At 35.4% G+C, this 23597-nt stretch overlaps 1 protein-coding gene across 3 annotated transcripts in view; it reads right to left on the reverse strand.

The window, feature by feature from the left end:
• The window catches only part of Col19a1 (collagen type XIX alpha 1 chain), a 305188-nt gene that overhangs the window by 213855 nt on the left and 67736 nt on the right, over nucleotides 1-23597 (reverse strand). For all 3 annotated transcript variants that reach the window (XM_003478284.5, XM_013142233.3, XM_005007610.4), the window contains 3 exons: nucleotides 20284-20337; nucleotides 7188-7232; nucleotides 4833-4877 (listed from right to left, as the gene is read on the reverse strand). In XM_003478284.5, coding sequence (XP_003478332.3) covers nucleotides 4833-4877; nucleotides 7188-7232; nucleotides 20284-20337 — 144 coding nt within the window. The remainder of the gene's footprint in view (nucleotides 1-4832; nucleotides 4878-7187; nucleotides 7233-20283; nucleotides 20338-23597) is intronic.

Genomic DNA, 23597 nt, shown 5'->3' on the forward strand with positions numbered 1-23597 from the left:
TCATCAAAATAATTATTAAATATTTTAGAAAGCTAAAAAGCAGTATTACTTAACCTAGTCTATACTACACCTGTTGTTGTGAATTGATTGAATTATTTTACATCAGACATTGTGTTGGCATCAGAAATAAAACCATACAGAATTGTGTCACTAACCCAGCTAAGAAAATGACTTATATGATGTAATACATACGTAGAACAGAGTCAGGGAAAATGAAAAAGTCCTCCATGCCGTGGAGACACCAATGGACACAACTGAGATGAAAGAAGACTCGAGTCCCTGAAGCAGGAGCAGAAATCACGAGGGCAGACCCCACTCTGGGAGGCTGCAGAAGAGGACTGCAAGTTCAAGCTCATCCTGGAAAACTTAATGAGATCAGGACTCAAAAAAAGAAAAGTAAGAAAAAAGGGCTGAGATCCATAGCTCAGTGTAAGCTCTCTGTGTTCAATCCTCAGAACCCCCCGTGGCCTCCCACATACACAGAGGGGAGGGGATAGGAGAGATGAGTTCCAAGAGGCAAGCGTAGGCCAGACTGTGCAGGGCTTTGCATGACATGTCAGGGATTTGGATCTTAACATAATGAGAAGCAGCTAAAATATTTTAAAAATTGGAACATGTGATTAGATTTGTTAAGATCCATCTGGCTATCATTTGGAGAACAGATAAGTGAAAACAGGGAGATTAATTAGAAAGTGACTAACAAATAATTTGGATTTGTTGATGTTGAGGCAAATGAAGAGAAATGGATAGATGTAAGTTATGCTTTAATTTAGAAGTAAAATTGACGCTGGCCAAGAATTCTAGAATATTAGTGACACTTTTGTTCTTGATTTTAATGTGATTTTTTTGTTGTTGTTATTTTTGTTTTGTTTTTGGTGCCAGAGATCAAACTCATGATCTTGTGCTTGCCAGGCAGGTGCATGTGCCACTGAGCTAAATCCCCATCCCTAATGGGAATTTCTTAAAGATATGATTACTGGCTAAAGTCTGGCAGTTCTTCAGAATGATAAGCCCTCTGCAATTTTCTATGTAAGAATATTTCCTATCTATGGCATTGCTTTGGATTTTGGTGTACCAAGGTTTTCTCTAGAAGCCCATACTTTCTGCAGCTACTGTGCTATGACTACTGCTCCCTTCACAGCTGCTTCTGAAGTGGGTTTTCCACATGGTCTCTTTACTTTGTCAGCTACACAGTAGTTCACCCTTCAATAAACTCCAGTGTTACTTCCACTTTTATTATTACATAACATTACTTTCCCAACATCACCAAGGACACATAGAGGAAAGGCTTAAATTTCCAACAAGGGACTTCGCAAATGAAATAGTATGTCACACAGTGGAATGTTACACAAGCATTGAAAATAATACTTCAAAAGACTTCAATGTGCAAGAAGTTTATGGTCCTTGATAATTACTCTTGTCTATTGTGTGTGTCTCTTGATTCCCCTCTTTTTTTGGTATTCTATAATTACTAATAACTGATGAAACTCCTGAGGATTATATACATTTCACATTAATTAGTTATTCCCTAGCACTATAAAGAATTGAGAAAACTCAACCAACGATCTACAATGACTGATACTAAGCCTCTGGCTTGGCCATCAGACTGTCATTACCCTGTCCCAAATGCCTGCTATCATGCATAATTGAAAGTTGGCATAGTTACTTATTGAAAGTAGCCATAGATAACTTGGCCTGATTTTTATTTTATTCCATCTGTTCTTTTAATTTTCAAGGCAACTGTTGAATGAAAGTCCTTACTCAATATTGTAGAAGTTTTACACATGTGATCTGGGTAAATGAAACAATTGTGTAACAGGCTGTTACCTGGTAAAATTCGACAAGATGAACCAAGAGAAAATTCTCAGGAAGTAAAGCCGCATGTTGACAGCCACTTTAAAGGGATGACAGGAAACTGCTATATTTATAATAACAGTATTTAACATTCTTACATTAGGTTTAATGTTAGGTATAATTGCCAAAAAAGCTCTTATAGAGAAATCCTAAAAATACATTTAACTTTGACCAACTTTTTCCATTGAGACTGTCTTCATTTTACTTTAGCAAAAATTAAGAAGCACCTGACATTAGATTTTTAAAAAAGGCAAAATCATTCTTTGCTGTAATTACCTGATATACCACATTTCTGTAACCACTAATGACGTGGTTTCTAAAAAGTAGACTATACCGTGCTTTTTCTATAATACTTTTCTTTTATACATAAAGCAACTCTATCATTTAAAATCTGAAAATACCTTTTGACAGAGTCTCTAATCACACTATGTAAACATAACCAAGAAATTTGGTGCAAAGTATCTACAGGTGATATAAAGTGCACATGGTATTTGAATGTCTGTACTTATGGGACTTACGCATGTTCAGATTTTAGGATTTGCAGGGAAGTCTTTGAACCAGCCTCCTGTGGATATCAAAGAATGACTGTACTTTCAAATGAGTTCTTTTGAACTTGGACTAAGCACAGAATATTATACTTTTTAGAAACCGCTTAGTTTAGTGAGTTAAGTTGGCCTGCTGGCTAGTTTTGGAGCCAAAATAAGAAGCAACAGATCCTCTATCTGTATCCATTTGATTACAGAATTGTCACCTAAAAATCCCCATCTAATATTTTGTCTTTCAAAATTGATGTAATCTTTTTTGACCAGTAATTACATGTCCTTGGTAGATATGACAACCCTGACCATTAACGACTCTCTGAATTATTTCATTAATTTTATTGCTGTATTTGGCAGTGTCATTCAAAACTGCCAAATTTTAAGTACACAAGAAGACATAAGGAGGGAATTTTAAAAAGCAAGTTGGGTCGTTTTATAATTATATACTCAGTTTCCCACAAGGAATTGAGATTCAAATTAGACTGATCAGTTGTGTTCAGAAACTAATACATTGTGAGCAATCCAAGAACCTCATGCTTTGTCACATCAAAATGAGTTTTTCATGGACTCCAATTTAACTCTCCTCTAAAAATAGACAATCACTTGATCTCAATTATGTCTCTATGAAAAATATATGTGGTATGGGTCAGGACACATGGGTTTTTCAGCATGCACGATAAGTAATAAAGCAGAACATTTTTTAATGTAAAGGTTATTGCATGCCTCCTACCTCTGTCAATCATTGGAATTATGATTCTCTTTGAATATTGTTTTTTCCCTGTTTGATGCTTTCTGACACCTTTCTCTATAAGTATGAAAAAAATGGCTATTGAATGCAAACTAGTAGATATGAGGAACTAGTAATCTTTGAAGCAAACTATAGTGACTATTTTTTCTTTACCTCTTGGCCTGTGAACCCACATTCATTTCCAAACAATACCAACTACATTACAAAATAAGATAGCATGTTAGTGGATATGTTACACAGAATGTATATGATGTTGCTGAGTCTCACTCCTACAGGTAAAATGCCACTAGTAAATCATCAATATGTATAAATACAGCATTTATTTAAAGACATGGCCTTGGAATGACTGTTATTCTAAAGAAAAAATGTTTAAGGATTTTTTTTTAAAAAGAGACCCATTTTAAATTAGTCATAATTTAATGCAATTCTCCCCAACTGCATGATAATCATATGACTGTCCTTTGATCTCCCCCCAGTTTAGTGGAGGCAAGTAATTATTATGTAGCTTATAACATGTGTAATTTGTCTTATAATTATAATAGATGCTCCCTGTCTCTATAAATACTGAAGAAGCAAATAACTGATCACTGTCAAGAAAGCTAAATACAGGCATCACTGCCTAATTTGTGATGATATAGTCTTCCTTCTGGCATTTTAATTACATGAGATTTGATGTACACAAGAATTACAAAACAAAAAATGGTATTGTTGCTATTTTATTTTAAAACAAAAGTAGATTTCTGGAAGACAGAAGAATTTTCAAATCATCATCTGAAGGGAAATTCTGGACCAGGCACTTGTATTCTTAATACTCAACAATAAAAATATTCATTAAAAAAGATTAAGTAGTTTTCCATTTAAACTATCAAAGGGCTTTAGTAATTATTTATTGAAACAAAATATTCTCTTAAAATGCCAAATTAATCACACAGAATTTTTTCTGTTAAAAGGTGCCCTGGGATGATAGCTGGTATCTCAAGGCCTACTGTCTACCTTACCATCCTGCTCTGGTGCCCAGAAGCCTGAGCTCTGTGGGCTGCTGCCCTGACTGACTCCCATTTTGGGATGACCAGTGATGGGGATAGGGGTAGAGAGTTTTGAGGCTCCTCTTTGGGGCAGACTGCCTTGGGCTGCCTGCTTTTCTCAGCTGCTATCCCCAGCCTCTCCAACAGGTCTCTCTGCTACTGGGACTGGTTACTGTGAGGGAATTAAAGGGTCCACTGGACTTTGCAAGTTCTTGAGGTTTTCTTATATCACACTCATACCTTTAAAATCATCCTTTTATTAAATTTTGAAGTTACTCTAATTTTATTATGCTATCTCTTTTTATGTGACATCCTATTACAGTTAGTTCTTATTTGTTCCTATTTATAAAACAGGTGAATATTTCTCCAAACACTTGGACATGATGGACCAAGGACACTATGACATAAAAATATAGTGCTTAGTAAGTGGCTTAATCTGTTGTATGACCATGGAAGGTGTTGAACTAGAAATGTCTGACTACCATTTAAGTAAATTTAGAAAGATTTGTGACATATCAAAATATTAGGTCTATTTAACTGAAGTAAATATTTGCAGTTATTTTTATGAGTACTGAATTGTTTATATAAAACACAGAACTTTATGACATTTGAAAATATGTTCAAGAGTACAGCTGATCTTTACAGTGCACTAAAAGAGAGGTGTACCTTTTCACCAGCTTCTCCTTTGATGCCTTCAAAACCTTGATCTCCCTGTAGAAGAGAAACATGACACAGTAAAAGAAACGATACTTATAATACATGTAATATTTACAGTAATACAGCTTCCAGCAATGAAAAAGATCACTGATTTTAAATAATTATCCCTACCTTGTAAACACAAATATTAATACAACATTTAAGTATTCTTAAATACCGAAGGAATAATTTTCTAGTAGCTTCACTATTTGCAAGGCAATTTAGTAATCACCAGTCTGATTTTTCCCTTGCATAAAATAAGTATGCCAGTAGTACCTTTCTCACTGATTGGAGAAGTAAAGGTGTCATTCTAGTAACCAGCATGAACTGTTAGCTATTCCTGTTACTATTATTACTTATTTCAGTAGGGCCAGAGTTCTTAGAAACTGGACCACCATGCTCTATCACTCCAGTTATATTTGTATGGTGAATCGATTCATGTTTGAACACGGAGCTGTGCTCCTGATCCAACACCAGCACCAATGTGCCCACCACCATTCTGCTCCTGCCTCTCAGTCATAGAAAGGACTGGTGGTCTTCGGGCTATTGACTCCCAATCGCCAAATTTATCCTCAAAGGCTTACATACCTTTTCTTCAGTAAATCCTCTGTGATCTGATAAGCTCATTTCCCACTTAATTTGGCATAGTATTCATAGTACTGATTTCCTTTCATGTACTGACCGCCTCTTCAGCATCTGCCATTCACGGTGACAGAATGAATGCTGAGGGCAGTTTCCGTTTCCTTCAGTCTCAGAGGCCTTGACCTAAGAAGCGCTTATGGAGAAGTCCCACAGATCAGAGATAAGAGATGGGAGATTCTTATCTCAAGTGTTTTTTATTTTTGCAAGCTCCACAGAGGATACTGGTATAGTCAAAATACGTATCAATTATATGAAAAGGAATGCCAGCTTTTTATTCTATCTACATATACATAGTTTGTGCATGTATTTGTATATATAATCAAATACAGGTTAAGCTATTATGTATGGGTACATTCAGGTTTGGGTGTTACATGCATGCATGAGCCATAATATTTTGACTTCATTTACACGGAAAGAAAATAGGCTAATTTGTAGGTATATCCACCATGATCTGTCCTTTTTTTCCTACTGTTTGTCCTGAAATATGTACTTGGACTCAATCTGTTAACTCAAGCTGACACTGGAGCTGCCAGGCCAGGCTGTGACACCAGCCGCATGTCAGTGGGATGCAGCCACCACAAACAGCTGCTGGAAAGTCCCAAGCCATCTCCCAGGAGATCAATCTGCACATCCCTGGCTTACAACTTGCCTCGCAGATGCGGCACATGCTGTGTCTGTGGGTTTTGTTTAGAACTGCAGTGAAGAAATTCAAAAGCTTGCCACCATATTGCTGCCAGTTCAACCTCTTCTCTTTTGAGGGCAGATAAAAGATTCTTTTCTTAAAGCTCTGACTATAAGTGCATAAAGTTTTTAAAATGATACTTTTAGCTACAGAGAAAACCCTAAGTTCTTAATGTAACTTCTAACACCTTATGTTTAAAACCTAAAAAGTTTGTCTAGCAACATTATACTTGGCTTTGGCAGGCATCTAATGTTGCACCAGTAATGCATTCCTTTGTGGTGGGATTATTTTGGCTGTGTTATGGAAGGAGGCCCCACCTGACCTGACCCCCTGACCCTCCAGAAAATGGGAGTGTGCTAGTCCCTGAGCTTCCAGGAATGCTGGTCATACACAGTCACAGCGGTATGTGAGTGAAAGCTGTCTTTGAAGAGCAAAATAAGACAAAAGTTCATCTTGATAAAAAGATGCTAAACTGATCTATAGAAGCCTTGCCAATGAAATTTCTTTATTTATCAAGAGTGTGCCATTCTGAAAGACATATTTGGAAGATATTTGGCATCCATAACATCTGTATAATAGTTAATATTATGCCATTGTAATGATTACTTTTAATGCATTCAGAGCTATTAAAAAGAAGAATAAATGGGAAGGTGTCAGGTCTAGCCCAAGGCAATAAAAACTGTTCTACTCTACATTTTAGACTGTGGCTGTAAGCAGTGAAAACATTTCTGGAGTAGCTATCTCAACTTCCAGGGCACTATCATTGGCTTATTTGGAACCTGATGCTGAAGTCCTCTGATAAAATTCTTCCTTAGGTGCTCTCTTGAGAAAGAATTGTTTTCTTGGGTCTTCTTTGGAAAGATTCGTCATCACTTTCCAAAAATCTGGCGGAATTAAGTTGTGTCAAATATATTTTTTGAATCTCTACTATGTTATATACAATTTCCACTGCTATGATGTTAAAATTCTTAGTTCATATGCAACACACAAAAGCTCTTTACCTTTTGACCAGGTAAGCCTGGAGCCCCAGGTAAGCCATTTTCACCCTAAAAGAAACACACAGTATCAACTGTATTAAGTTACAAAGAGAAATGAACAGGTACATTTATTCATGTGTGTGTGGTCTTCAATCACCCTAATGTTGTAGGCATAGCCCTACACTGAATACCCACAATGTAAAGGGGGCTTACATCTATGTTTTATGTCACAACTGCAGGACTACCAGCTCAGTTTTAAAACACAGATACAGGCAGTGAGAGGTTAACGAACATATCCAAAGTCACCCAACTTAGCATTTCCTGAGAATTGAACTGAGGTCCCATGGTCTTCACAGCATACATTTTTGGCATGATATTTAGTAATACTTATTTCATTCAAATGTCTGGGTGAAATCTAAAGTCTGACATGGCACTTTGTATGGGGTTGTTCTCCTATCAGGTAAACACTATTACTGTTGCCGTATTACAGATGATGACACAGGAACCAGGTGGTAACCAGAATCCTAACACATTTCAGCTCTGTGCACCTAGCTGACTGCCTATTTTGTCTCTGGAAAAAGATCTATTTCCGGCTTGTCAGTGTCCTTTTGCCTAAAATTGGACATATATATATATATATATATATATATATATATATATAACACACATACACTTATCACATACACAAACACATTTACTTTCTTATCCATATCTATGGATTGTCCTTAGAACAAATTTGAAGTCATATACAATGTCAATTTATGTGAAAACTTTACTTGGAAGAATCTTTAGTTCTTTTTATTTATCTGATAGGCATCAGGTGGCTTATTTAGAGGATAAAAAGGTAAAAACCTTGGTAAAATGGTTTCAGTAGACGCCTATCCGTTTCCATCACTGGAATTCATGGGTCATGTCTTTGACAAGTCTAGTTTGTAAACAGCACACCAGCTAGAAAAACATATTCCCAGATGGATGTGCATATTCTGAAAGGAGTCTTAGGGATTTAACTGTTTACAAGAATTACTCTGGATCTTGGGTTTGGAAGTCTAGGTAGCACAAAACAAACTAGGAATTCTTTGACCTACTCAATATCCCCCAAATATTTATGATTTAGAAAATAACAGCTTTTAAGCATTTTATAGAACACAGATATCATTTCTAAAAATTACCTACACAAAATCAAATATATGAAGAAAAAAATCACAATTTCAAACTTTAAAATACCAATGATATAGTCTTTTTAAATCTAAACAGACTTCTTTGATTAATACATCTTTGAAAATGGTGTATTATAAGGGCCCTGATATATAAATACATTGTTTTCAAGAATAAGGTTAAATTACCAAAGTATTCTACAGTATAACTGCTATCACAACAGAACTAAACTTTGTTGCTAAGTGTAATTATGCAGTGAAGCATCAATAAAACATATTTACCTAATAAACATTTCTATCACTTAAAAATTCTTACAGTTCAAGATCTTAGACTTCACTCAAGTCTATTAGAAACTTCATTTGATAAGTTGATCCTAAAAGCACACAAAGTATCTAACACTGGGGAATATTCTATAGAAAGGTAGTTTCTTGTTGCTCATCACAGAAGTATGGTCATTTGTCCAAAGGATCAGATTATTTTCATCATTGATCACTGATCTAATACAATGTTTTATACTATATGACAAGTTACACATTACAAGATATGGCATATGATCCAATAAAATACACTGATGTAGTGTTTACACTGCCAAAGATACTGTTTAGAGGGAAAAATCTAAAGTAAGGACAAACACCTCGTCTTTTGCTTTGCTCATTGCCCTCTCTGTGTACCTTGTGCTCCTAGAGTGGTGCTCAGAATCCTCCCTCTGCCTCATGGAAGGTCAGGGTCACACCCAGATGGACTGTTAATTGGGACCAACAGTCTTCAAAGTTATGATGTAGAGGATGTGTCTTCATTTGACACAGGTGCTACGATCATTTTAGGTAAATTTTATATTTTCCAACAACCAGAGTTTATTGGCCTCTTCCCTCTTGTGATTTATTTTGTAAGCATAACTCTGTACTCCAAAATGACCTAATACATGCCACTGGTTATCTCATGAGAAACAAGTGGGTTTCCCATCATGTACCAATGTGGAGAAGTCTGGAAATATTGATAGCACTTTTGAAAAACAAGCTGCAAACTCTGCTATTCAAAGTTCTTGCTGCTATTTTTGAAGTTACCATAGATGCTCTATTCAAAAACCTAAAATCATTTTTAATAATTTGTCATTATTTTAGTCCTTGTAAGATAAATGAGCATATTTATTGTCGTTATCTGAAAAAGAAAAGATTAATTAGCATAAAACCAAAAAGATATAGTTATAAATAGTTAAATGTTCTTAACAGATTAATGGATGATGATGTTTTGGTAAAAACTTTAACACCCAATTTATGTCGCAGTATGAACTAACTTCTGTTTATGCTGCCTCTGAGGCACAGGCTCAAGGACTTCTGTGTGGTAGGTCAAATTTAATTCTACCTATAAAATAATTACCTCCCTAATATGATTCAGGGGTAACAGATTATTTGCCTTTTCTGAATGCTTGCCATCTCTTCTTCCTCCCTCCCAGTTAGCTCAAGGAAGGCAAAAGATGATTTCATTTAGTTTCCAATATTCAAATTCATTATAGAAAACTACAGTTAGTGGTTCCCAGCACAACCATAATTTTCAAAACTTGCCTGTGAAGTACACTCTCTATTGCAGGTCGAACAATCATAGGACCCATGTTCCTTCACAACTACAAATTCAAATGACAGACGAGGTCATGAGAAAGTCTAGGTAATGGAAAATGAGACAAAACTCAACCATTGCTGTGATCATATTGTTACTTATGTCATTACTGTAATACATAGCCCATCTTCAAATTCCAGGAACAATCAAAAAGCACCCTTCATAGAATCAAAATAACCATAACTTCTTTGAGATTTTGGAGAAAAAAAAAACTAACATGAAGTTTAGATGTAGCTGGTGGCTTTCTGGAAACCTAATAAAAAGATTTCATTTTATCTTCCTTTTTATCAGTATACTTTTCCCAGTGGTCAGTGTTGCCAAGCGTAAAATATAAATTATTAGTTTCCTTATTTCTTTGACATTGGAGTCAATATATTTCTTATTACAGGATATACTGTCTAAAAGGAATTGGATTGAGAGTTGTATTCTCGAGGGCTACAGGTAGAAAACCTATAATACAAAGCAAAGAAATGTAGAGGAATCAGGTAAATGAAAATCTTACAAATAATGAAATTTGACTGAGAAAGTATGAAGTTATATGCTACATGGTAGTGTTTATCTTCAAAAAAAGTTAAGCATTCACCCTTTGATTTAAAAGTGTAAGATTTTATAAAGTCATATCTATAGCAAAATGTAAAATTTGACCTATAATTTCACTTAGGACATATTTCCTGAGAATATGTGTGACTGTAGTGTACACTTGGAAGCATATCACTATTTCCATGACCAATTAACTGATATTGATTAAAATAAAATTAAATGTTTAATAGAACTACAAGAAATATCTCAAATAAAATACCAGAATTCTAACATGAAAACCAATTAAACAGACAGTAGAAAGTAAATTCCATTTTGATTTTGTGTATGACTAATGCCATATCTACATTTATGACCATGTTCCTGCTTTATGCAGCCATAATTTTCAGAAATTGAAGTTTTATAAGGTTCTTAAATTTTGAGTAGTCTATTAAACATTTCATGAAGTACAAAACATTCAATTTTTTGAGATATCTTATCCAAAATGTGTTCTTTTATTTCAGAAAAATTTTTTCCTTCTATATTTTGAAGCCTCATTCCATGAAATGAATTGTTAGATAAAATATATACATGTTGGATATGGTTGAAAAGCTTAAGCATTTTGAATTTATATTTATTGGATGTTTAATGTAGCTAGCAAATGAGACTTATTATCACATAAATACTCAGGATGAGATCAATTTAAAACCTTCTTAATCATAAAGTAAACAAGGCCCTATTATTATTTTTTCTTATGAGATATTTCAAGAAGAGAAAGCAAGTCACCGAGGGTAAAGTACTGTTGGTACATGTCTTAATCACAGTAATTGAGACTGGATAATAAACACAGCTGAGTGTAAGAGTTACTCTGTCAAAGTCTATCCTCCTGAAGGTATACATATGTGAGCATCCTTACACATATGCAGGTTCACATGCCTATAAAATAACCATAATGGGCATTCTTACATATAAGGACAACTATAAACTAATACAGTATATTCACCACTGCAATCCAAGAATTCAAAACAGAACTAACTCTATGAAAAGCTTCTTTAACTCAAGCATTTCTGCTGTTTAATTAGCCCCAAGGAGAGCAAAGGAAAATAATGCCAAGTATGCTTACTGAATCAAACTTTCTGGACCTAAATTAACCTTCCATGAATTTCTGATCACTGGTTTCATTTTTGCTGTCTGCAGTTGCACAGTATAAAATCTTATAGGTCTTTTATGTGATATTCTTTTGTATCATTATGAAGCCTTCTACTCAATAAACTTACTTTTTTAATAAGAACTTGAGTCTCTCAATATTGTGACCCCTGGTCTCCTGGTTTATACTGTAAGTTAATTTGTCTTTTAAAATGTGGCACTCACAATTTACTGACTCAGAAATGTTCTTACATAGAAAAGAAAGCAGCAGGACCAACACACACACACACACACACACACACACCTATTAATAGTTTTCTTTGTTAAAGCAAAATTGCTTGTTTATACTGGGCTTGTCAATTACAACCACTAAGCTATTCCTTTCAAAGTTGCTCTTGTTTCCTTTTCTTTTATTAAATAGTTCAGGCATAAAGTATATGAAATGATTTTCCGTGTGCTGTTGCTCAAGCTTAAGAAACAAAACACAGCTAATAAATTCATTTTTCTGCAATTCTATTCCTTCATCTCCTTCTCTGTTACAAACTACTGAATCTAACTGTATAGATTGTATCATTTTTTAAAGAAAGCTAGCCTTTTTAATAAATGGTGCTAGGAAAACTGGCTTTCCCAGACTGAAGACTAAAACTAGACCTACTTCTATCACCATGCACTAAAGTCAAAATGGATCAAAGATCTAAATATTAAAGCAGAAATACTAAATCTACTAGAAGAGAAAAATAGAAATTTTGAAGGCATAGGGTTAAAGCACTTAAAGTGAGTCTTAATTTTAAAATCCTGTTTCAAATTAGTGAGCTGAAAATTATACTGAGTTAAGTTATTTTAAAAAACACTTAATTTTGAATTGATTTGGAGAGTTAAGCTTTTCTTTCCAAAGCTAAGGAGTCTAAATTAATGTTGTAGGGTCTATTACAGAGTCTGGGCTCCTATTTAATTGTGATAAATTTCAAGTGGATCAGTCAGGAGCAAGGTTTGGGCACTCTATTGTCAGACCAGCTGTCTTTAAACAAATGTGAAACTTCAAAAAAGCATAAGGAAATAGAAGGCATTTGAGTCAAATCTTCTACTGAACTATCTGAAGTATAGCAAGTGACATATGAATCAAGTATTCCAACAGGAGAAAGAGGACTTGGGATTTGAAGAGGACAGTTAACTCCTAAATGAGGACAGTGAGATACCAGTTACTGCAAACTATTTCCTGTCCCAAGTATGTCTTGTGATGAGTAATTTATAATTCAACTCCGTATCAGTTACTTCAACTGGAGCTTCAAGGCACTAAAACCATTGGTTACTTATCTTGAGTAAGTAGCAGTGTGATAAATGATAGTGAAGAAAGCCATGTCTTAGTAATGCTGTAAAAAAGTCAGGAAATTTTCCAGCCAAGTTTGCCAAAGGAGAGAATGATAATGAAGATTTATGTTTGAGAAAAAAGGGAGAACACAGTTTCTTCATGAAAGAATGGGAAACAAATTCTGGAGACTTCTATTAGATTCCATTGTAGAATGCAAAACTTGTAAGCTCTGTGAGGCATAGAAGAGCTTCGCCTTCCATCTTATTCCCTTGAAAAGTGTGCTCAGCCCAGTTCTGTGTTAGCTGTCCTCTATTCTCATCTCTATTTCTGGCCTGGGGCTTAGTCCTCTTGAGTTCTGAACCGTTCCCCTGACATCTATCCTGAATCATTCAGGTGTCCTGGGCTGATCCAGGTGCTGGCACTGCAGAGATGAGAGTGGTACCAAGTCTTTCTCCTTGAGGAGCTGGCGTTTTAGCAGGGGACATAAACACACACTGCACTGGTGATGTAAATGAAGCTCTGTGTGAGCAAAATGAAAGAGCCATTAATCAATTCTTCCCAGTGATCAAGAAGGCAGCATAGAAAAGATGCATGAACTTTGAATTGAGTAATCTGTGAAAATGCAGAGATGGCTGTAAGGGAGAAGGCTATCAGCCATCTCTGTTCAGCCTCTTGAATCTTCTAGTCTTACCTGACGGCTCACCTAGTATCTTACACCTGATATGGCCGTCCCAGTCCTGGAGGGCTCAAAGGTCCTCTCAGCAGCCCTTTAAGAAACTCTACTATCCAAAGTCCGAGATGTCTGTATGAGATACTAGTTATACTTCTGACTCCTGCTCAGGATCTCAGCAACCTGCACCCAGGATAAAACCATTAGCCACTACATGAGTAGAGAAACAAAGAATGTGTGTGCTTTTTCATGGCAATATTTTAATATTTGCATCCTAGATGCTGATAGTACATTAAACCAAACAGGAACATGAGCAGTGGAGTTCTTGAAATCTGGCTGCTTAGTAAATAAAAGTCAAGTGCCTGGGTACCAGATACACTGCATGTGTCGAGCCTGTCATCCATCTGTTCTGTTCTCTGCCAACTGCTCTACTTGGGATGAGACTAGCCGGCATTAGAAGGAAATAAGAAACCATTAAGAAATAAAATCAGCTGCACAGTGAGCAAGCTTCTTTTTTTCCTGTCCTTCTATTACCTCTGTTCTTCTTACGTTTCTGCTTAATTTAGCACTATACTGTATCGATGTACGCCTACAGATAAGACAATTAAATGGCACTATACAAACGTACAAGTTGTCATTGGTAAGTTTCATTTTGGAAGCTTTCTAAGCAAACCCAACAAGTAAGTTGACAACTTTTTTTCTTGTGATTGATTTTTTTCTATAAATATTGATTACATTAAAAACCTCAATTCTGTGTCTGGATTTGAACAAGCCTTCATTTATTACAGAATTTTCTGAAATGCACAGGTATGTAGGTGACTCTGTAATTATGAATTATTCTAACACAAAGCTCACATGCATTTTATCAACACTGACAAATTCATAAGAAGGAAATTATTTCCCCTGGAATAAAGCTGGCATTCTTTTTTCTCCTTGTTTAATAGTTTGAACTTCCACAAAAAATTGTCACAGGCAAATAGTATTTTAACTTTTTTTAACTTGTGGGGCACACCAGAATAAAGCTTAATTCTGAATTTCCATGAAGAAATCAGGTGAAACTAGAAATATAGAGAAGCTAAATGACTTAAGCAAAAATTCTTTTCACCAAACATCTATAAGTAAGTTTCTGAATCTTTGAGGCATTAATGCACATCTGGACCACTGTTGTGCTGTTCATTATAATTCACAACAGCTATCGGCCTTGTCTGAGCTTCCATACACTGAAACAGCATCTGCTTTTATTTCCTGAAGCTGCAATCTTCTCAAAGAATATCTTTTTAGGGAAAATTGAGATTCAGAGATCATCGTTCCTTCATTTCCCAACAGAAAAGAAATACAAAAAATTTTAGGGAACAATGGATCTGTCTCAGTCAGTCTTATCCCACTTCAATGATGAAGGGCTTCAGAGTTTATGGTGAAAAGACCCATTATTTCATAATGAGGATAATTAGTCTTGGTATTTTTAAGACATACGACTTGACATCTCATCACATTGTCTTAGTGTGTATGGTTTTCTACCGTCAGAAGCTCAATTTATTTATCTTTCTAACAAAGTCCTGATGATAAGTTAAACACTCTTGGTTTTGATAACATGAATATACTTTGAGTGTGTGTGTGTGTGTGCACATGAGATATAAAGAGAAAGAGAGAGACAGAGAGACAGAGAGAAACAGAGAGAGACAGAGACAGAGACAGAAAGAGACAGAGACAGAGAGAGAGACAGACAGAGAGAGAGAGAGAGACAGAAAGAGACAGAGACAGAGGACAGAGAGAGAGACAGAGAGAGACAGAGAGAGACAGAGAGAGAGACAGAAAGAGACAGAGAGAGAAACAGAGTGTCAGAAAGAGAGAGAGAGAGAGAGAGAGAGAGAGAGAGAGAGAGAGAGAGAGAAGAGAGGCTTTCGGTGGAGACTGTAAAGGTGAGGTGAAAGTTAATCTGAGGTGAGCCCCTGTTTGGGCTGCCTGACCTGGACTTAGGCAAGCAGGATTGGTTAAAGATATCTACAGTCAAGGATGGAAAGTCGAAAAACATAGTTTGAATGTAATTAGGGTTTGGAAAACAAGTGAAATAAAAACATCTTATTTTCATAACACATTTCTCCCCAAAGGTAAAGCTAGTCCACATCCTCTCATTTGCTGAAAAAAACACATGAGTAACGGTTCTTAGTGAGTGGACAGAATCGTCAAAGGGTGGAGGAGTCAGAATCTCTAAAGTCAGGTAGAGTTTAAAAAGGTTTATGCACTTCAAGACAAAGGACAGGGCCCTTCCTGCAGCACAGTGTAGGAAACAAACCCCACATTTCACTCCCTAAATGGCAGGCAAATGAATTTAAGGTCTAATCCAGAACTGCATGTAAAGGAAATCCAGATAGTTGGGTGCTGTCCAGATAAAATAGTATAGTAAATGTGTAAGAACTGTGGAGTCTTCGGGATAGAGCTTCACATCCCAATCGCACTATCTGCAGGTCATGAAATTCAGGGAAGCTTTAATTCTGTAGATCATAGTCTCTTAATCTGTAATGTAGTGACAATCTGACCTTACAGAAGTGTAGGAATGAGTGGATATAAAGAAGGTGCTTCACAGTGGTTAGTGCAAAATAATTATTGAGTAAAAAGCTGCTAATATTTCTGTTGTAAAAGGGGAAAAGGGACATAAAAAATGAAGCTGTGTTATGTGCATGTATCAACTCTCCATGATGAATGTAATCACTGGGTACTGCAAACACATACCAATTAAAATTACAAAATAGAGAACATAAACAAAAATACTTTTACATATCTTTCTTTCAAGCTTTTCATCAGCCAAGCTTACCAGAAGTTACCAGTTACCAAGTAACCCTGGCTACACAGAGTACTTTTCATTCCGGAACCCATAACAGAAAATGTGCCGAGTCTGTTGGCAAAATTAGAACTGTGCTGCAAAAAACATTATTTTCCTGTGATGCTAGGCAGCATGGTTATGTATTTTAAGAATGTCTAGTACAGTCTGTACTGTGTGATAAATATTGTAATTATAAGCATATAATTAAATGCTAGACTTATTCATCCTTAAAGTCCCCTGGCTCTATATTCCATAAATAGATTTCATAAAATAGCGTTGTTTAGTGTTCTATCTTTTTCTGGATGCCAGAGGAAAAAAATCACCTCAGTAAATTAATGTTCTATTCAGGTCCTCGACTTAAAAATTTATTGCCATCACCTTGCCAAACTTTGAAGTGTAGGTTTATTTCAGAATACTGGGATTCATATACAAAGCTTTTAATTTGTTATAGTATCACATTGGATAAAAGTATAAATTGTAGCTAACATACAAATTCTACTTTATATTACTCATAAAATGCTCCAATCTATTAAGATAAATCAGTTTCCTAGCTTAAATACTAAACCTTAAAAAATTAATTTTGGGAATATTGTTCCTGAGATATATGTTCTAGGTTATTTCGCAAATGTTTTTGCTCCACAAAAGACATGGAAACAATTCATCTTTTTTCATTTTAGACTTTTCATAGTAATCTTAAGATTGTGTAATTCTCACAGAAAAAAAAGCACAAAGAATCAGAAAGACTAAGAAGCATGATCAAAGTTAAGCTCAGGGATTTTGTAGAGGGCAACTCTTAAAACACAGCTGCATCACATCAAGGTTGAGATGGGAGACAGAGCTCAGAGAGACACAGAGGTCGTAAAGATACACACATATTAAGGACTAATAATAACTCTCTGGAAATTCAGAAAAAAATAAGATATTTTCTTCAAAAAATAGTGATGTTATTTGAAGTCAAGTATAAATTTTACAAGTATGAGTTAAATGTTTTGAAACTTTAAAATGGTGATATTTCTTCCCTGGAGAGAAATATTTTAGAACTTACTAACATCAGATAAAACAATAGTAACTTTCTTGCAATTTTTTACTTAGCATATATTCATTAGAATCACTTAAAACAAGTGATAACCTATGGATTGTGGGAATGAGAAAAACACACCTGAGGTGGCAATTTTTCCTGCTCATCAGCGTTGCATCCCTGTCACAGTTTCAGAAAGTGACACATGAGAAGCAGAGCTGGCACCACCAGGAACTGAGACTCTGGGCAGGTTACACAAAGACCTGGTATTCCTAGAGATACTGGGATGGTACGAGCCAGTAGGTGGGGTCCCTGAAGACGCACAGCCTAGGAACCAAGAGTGAAGCACAACCTGATACCCCAATTAGCACCACTGCAAGGTGCACGAATTCTGTAAGTGCCCATGAGACTCATTAGAGCAACTCAAGTAAATCATGTCCAGAAGAAAACTGCTTGAGGAAACGTGCGAGGATGCCTACCGAGACAACTCTGAATGGATTTTGAACACCATAAATACAGCATCTTTACCACACTAGCTTTTCAAATCCTCTGGAGTCAGTCTTCACACAGGCAGTGCTGCTCACTGATTTTGGAAGAGTTGGTCACTATTTTGACCAAATAAGCCCCCAGGGCTGAGGCCCCTGGTTCTTCAAATGAGCTGGCCCAACTAGATTACCAGTAGGTGTTATACTTTTTTATATTCATTGAAGCTTTAACGTCAAGTGGAAATTAAAGATTCTTTCTACAGAAGCAGACTGCTCAGACCAGATCTCTAATTCTGAGTAGTGCTGTCTCGGCATCACTCTGTCTCGCCCCGACTCCTCCACATCACCCCAAATGCTTTATTTTCTAAGAATTGCTATTTTTTCTAGAAAATGTCTCGATATATTTAACTTTCCAGACCACTACTTCCTTGTTATCAGCCCTCTTGATTGCAGTTGAATAGATCAACGTTTATAGGATTGAATCTGTTGAGATCAATTTTCCAGGATTTGAGAACTCATTCCACAAATAATAAGTAATAGTTTATGTTTGGTTTCCATAAATGAAATTCTAAGAGATGTTACTATGGAGCACTGAAATTAAGATGCTTAATTCTAATCTTAGTAAGTTGTTTTAATATAATCTAATCTTAGTAAGTTGTTTTAATATAATACAATCTTAGTAACTTATTTTAATATTATCTTGTTTTCTCATAATTTACCAGGTAAATATATGTTTTCATTTACATTACAAGGTAAAAAATCCAATTATATAGTTTGAAAGTAAATATATATATCTATATATATAATATGAAAGAAAATATTCCTATGTTTAAAATAATTTTAAAAATTGTAATGATCTGAAACCTAAGTAATCAGATTACTACAGTGAATTTTAGCAAGATAAGTGGTATAAGCATAATAAAGCAAGTTTTGACTGGTACATTTCTTTAGGAGTTGGGTGACTGAGCAGAACTCTGCAGGAAATAAGTATTTTTAAATAATTAGCCCTTGGAACACGTATTTGAAGAAATTTCTACTTATGATGAAGAGTCTTCTAATAATATCACTCAAGCCTTTAGCAAGAGGATAGCAACCCAAACAAACATCTTGTAGCAAAATAAATTACTCATCAGGGTTACAAGATTTTAAAGCCCAATAGTTATATTCCTGTGGGAAGAAAAAATTCAGACTGAATAGTTTCTAATGAAAAAAAAAAGCAGCACCAATGAAGTAAATATCAGAGACATATCCCAGAAGGTCTCAAAAAATAAGCCGTTTGAGCGCCTCTGAATCTCCTACCACTCAGCTGCACTTATGCTTGTGTCAACTGAAGGTGAATAAAATCATGCAGGTCATGGCCTTTAAGTTAATTAGATGCAAGAGCCCCAGTCATCATCAGTGCAGCTACAATAGCTACAGGAATTTATGCTGCATTTATTTTAGTAAGCAAGAGGATTTTCTTAATATTAACATGTAAAAACTTTAATAATTCAGCAAAGCAATTATTAATGTATGCACAGAGAGTGAAAAAGGAGACAATTGCAACTCAATATATAACACAACATTTTATATTCAGTATATAACAATATGACATTTTATATTCAATATATTCAATTGCAATTCAATGTATAACAATATAACATCTTCTTCTAGAGACAGTGTCTTGCTAGAGAGCTCCTGCTGGGCTTGAACTCACTATGTAGGTTAGGCTGGCTTTGAAATTGTGATCCTCTTGCCTCAGTCTCCCAAGTGTTGTGATTCTAGGCATGCACCACCATGTCTAGCTATAGCAAAATTTTAAAACTGTCTGAAAAGTGAACTTGAATAATATGCTGAATTATAATACTAATGTCTTGTGAGTAATCCATGATTTAGAATCCTCTTTAAGTTAGAGATGAAAAGCAGTCACTTTATGAGCTAAGTACCATATTACTTTTTTCATGAATTGAAATATATTTCTTAGATTTTTAATTATAGTATTACAGCATAGAGTACAGATTATATAATTTTTGTCTGCATTAAGACATATATCAAGATACTGTGTTATCCATAAAATGGTGAATTTAAGGCGTAATCAACCTATTAACAATAATGACCAATGTTTGAAAGCAGGGGTCAGTAAGCTTTTTCTGCAGTTAACACGTTAGACTCTAGGCCACAGAGTCTCTGCTATACTTACTTTACAGTTTTAGACTATACATACACACAAACAAATTTTATTCCAATAAAACCTTATTTACAAAACCATACAGCAGTGATTTTGGCAGACTACAGGATGATAATATACTGATCCTTGAGCTATGAAACTTGTTCTGTGTATTATTTCATCCTATATGATCAACTTGGTAAAATAACCAAAGTTTAGTCAAATAGCAAACTGACCTACCTTTTCCCCAGGAATTCCAGGAGCTCCAAATTCACCTTTAGTACCAGCTATGCCCTAAAATACAGAAATGCCCATTAGATGTGTTTAAAAAGACACATTAATTGCTACCATCAAAGAGAAATTTTTATTTCACAGATGCATTACTTTTGCTTGTGCCAAAGCTAATGTACATAAATCATTAAACAAGACTTCTGGAAATGTTCGACAAATTGTCCAAAAATGAAAATCTAATAATTTGGAAGTAGAAACAGACATCATCTGCTCAGAATTGTGCAATTCAGATTTGTCCTTTTCATTTATTAAAGATAATGAATGCCTACTGTGGTCAACAGAATGAGTTTGAATTAAAAGCAACCTTCCTACTTAAGGTTTTGAATTCAAGTAAATTCTCATAACTTCAAGTATCTTCGTAGTTTCAGACTCCAAGGTACCCAGTAACAGGCACTTGAGGTGCCCTAAGTCCCCAGGAAAAAACCTGAAGTCGGGTCAAACTAATGGTCAACTTTCTTGCTCTTCTATCTGCACTGCCAAGCAGGACTGTGAAACCCGACTCAGTGCAGCCCTGGGTCACCTCTGGCTGCCTGGTTAGCCATATCACAAATTCAGTCTAGTAAATTTATCCTCGAAAGAGTAGAATATGTTGAATAAGAACTTTTTTTTTTTTTGAGACAGAGTTTCATTATGCATCTTAGCCTGGTCTCAAACTCGCTTTGTAGTGAAGATTGACCTTGAACTCACAGCAATCCTCTTGCCTCAGCCTTCTGAGTGCTAGAATTACAGGTATGCACCACCATGCCTAGTCTGAACTTTTTAAAAAGTTAGTCTGTTATAAATGTGAGGTGGGGATTAGGAAATATACTATAATGTTATGAATATATAATGTTATACTGAAATTATTTAATTTCAGATTTAAGATACACAAGTAGAGTTTACCTTTAATTTCCCATAAATTATATGAGATTATAGCAGATGGATAAAATTTTGAAAAAGTCTTATCAATTAACCCATCATACTTAGTATGGGTTAGAAAGGATGAAGAAACATTTCTTATATTGATTTAGGTCAAGAAGTCAGAAACATAAAATCTTACTTTTGTGGGGTAATCACTAAGCAAAAGTATTCTTCCTTTTAGAAATGAACATATTTTAATTCAGTTATTTTTACAGATAATTCTAGTCATCTTTTGAAGCTACAGAGCTGTCATCTCAGCAATGCCACACTGGAAGCAAAATAAGAGAAACTACTGTCCTCACTACTCAAAGTTGATTGGAAGGTGAGGAAAATTGAAAGACATCAATATAAGGTTTTAGGCTCAAACAAATGACCTTATTCTACTAAATTACTTTGATCATCTCTCCATGTATATCAACACGGAAAATATTTCTTAAAGCCAACATTTTGGGAAATTAATTGAAGATGTAGAAGACAATACAAAAATCAACTGGAAAATGTTCCCCATATAGAGGTGAGATAAAACTCCTCTCCCAGGCTGATGAATGTTAAAATTGATCTGCTATTTTACAAAATTCCAAGAGAATTTCAATGCTGAAATGAGTGAAGGTATTAGCAAAGATCCTAAAGAACTGAGAAAGTAATGTGGTTGCTAAGTAATTAGGTTGCCAACTATACTTACTTAGAAAAGGGAATTAAAAGATTCAGCAAATTATAATAATTGAGTCTGAATGAAAGTATTAATTATTATTTCAAATAAAATGTTATATGGAGTTTAGTCCGGGACTGACAGAATAGCTAGAATACTTTGATTAAATATCCTCATGTAGACTATTGATCACAACTATGTGTTCAAAAATAACCATTGATATTTCACACCACATTGCTTCACAAGGGCATTACCAGCTTGACAAAAACAAAAGTGGTAAATCATGTAAATGAATCATCATAGTAGTGGCTGGGAAAGTAGGCAAATGAAGAGAAAAACCCAGCTGTTTCAAAACCTGTAGCTTACTTCAAAACATTTATGATTTTGCATTAGCTAATTGAAAATATTAAGCTAAAACCGATTGGTCAATATATGAAGTTTTTATAAGGGAAACGTGTAGAAGAACAGTAGTGAACAATACAATACCATCCCAAAATTATCTAGCTTTTCTTTGTAAGTAGATTCTGCCCTGCTTAGCAGACTTTTCTGCAACTGGCAAGTAGAACTTACAGGTTCTAGAAACAGCTGAGTTGATCATTCGTACATTCCTTGAGGTACAGCATTCATTCATTCATTCATTCATTCATCCTTTTTAGTTCCCTAGCATATGCTTGTTTATCTACGGAGCTCATAGAATTCACTTTAATGGGAAAATAGACAGCTGCATAAAGATGATGTGTTCAGTGGCAATGAAAGTCCTAAGAAAAGCAAGAAGATAGAGTTGAGATGGAGAAATGTTTTTTATAAAGACATACAAGATAGGTATCTCAGTTACAAAGTGATTTTTTGAGAAAGACCCTAAATGATAAGGAACGAGCCAAGTGGAAATCTAGGAGAACCTTCTGGGCCACGCGACCTGGTGGGAAGCACTTGTAGCAGGAATAAGCGAGAGGAGAGGCCAGCATGTGAGTCACGGAGTGGAAAGTGGGGAGCGGAAGCCGCACGCACAGGAAGACCTGCCTCCTGGTGGGAAGTGTGGGTTCATCTTCAAATAGGAACTTGCTGCTGGATTTTGGCTCAGGTGGAACATGACACACTCCCGTTTACTTAGAATATATGTGTAACTCACAGTATATTTGCATGAATAAAAGTAAACTACATTCTTTATAAAGGTATAAGGATCCTTAAAACATAACACTTTCAGAAATATTGTAATATAATGGCTAAAATGTAATTTGTGAAGACATTTGGAAGTCATAATCTCAAAACTTATCTTCATTTTGTCTCACTGCACCAAAAGTGAAACGTATTGGAAGACTGGCAGACCCCGTTCTAGAGTTAACATGAAAAAGTAACTTATCAAAACTAGGGTGTTGTTTAAATAAAATATATTTACCAAAGTAAATTTAAGTCATGCAATGTATCAGACACACAAGCTTAAATACTGCCTTTTTTCTCTTGTGTGAAACCCCTACTATAAATAAGGAGCAAAATAGACAACATACAACAGGAAGTAGAAAGACCTTCTTCTAACAGGAGGAGACTCAGACCTGGAGAGAAGGTGAGGGAAGGAAGGCAAAAAAGACTTAAAGCAAAGGAAAAAAGAACTGAAGGCAACAGAAATAGAGCTTTCGGAAATGGAGAGGCAAAGGAAGGTTGAGGGAAGGGAAGGAAAGGAATTAAGAAAAAGAATTAGGATGTGCTATGCACACGT

The sequence above is a fragment of the Cavia porcellus genome, unplaced genomic scaffold (assembly GCF_034190915.1).
Source record: "Cavia porcellus strain 051 isolate PalLab524CR breed Dunkin Hartley unplaced genomic scaffold, mCavPor4.1 scaffold_16, whole genome shotgun sequence".
Classification (NCBI taxonomy): domain Eukaryota; kingdom Metazoa; phylum Chordata; class Mammalia; order Rodentia; family Caviidae; genus Cavia; species Cavia porcellus.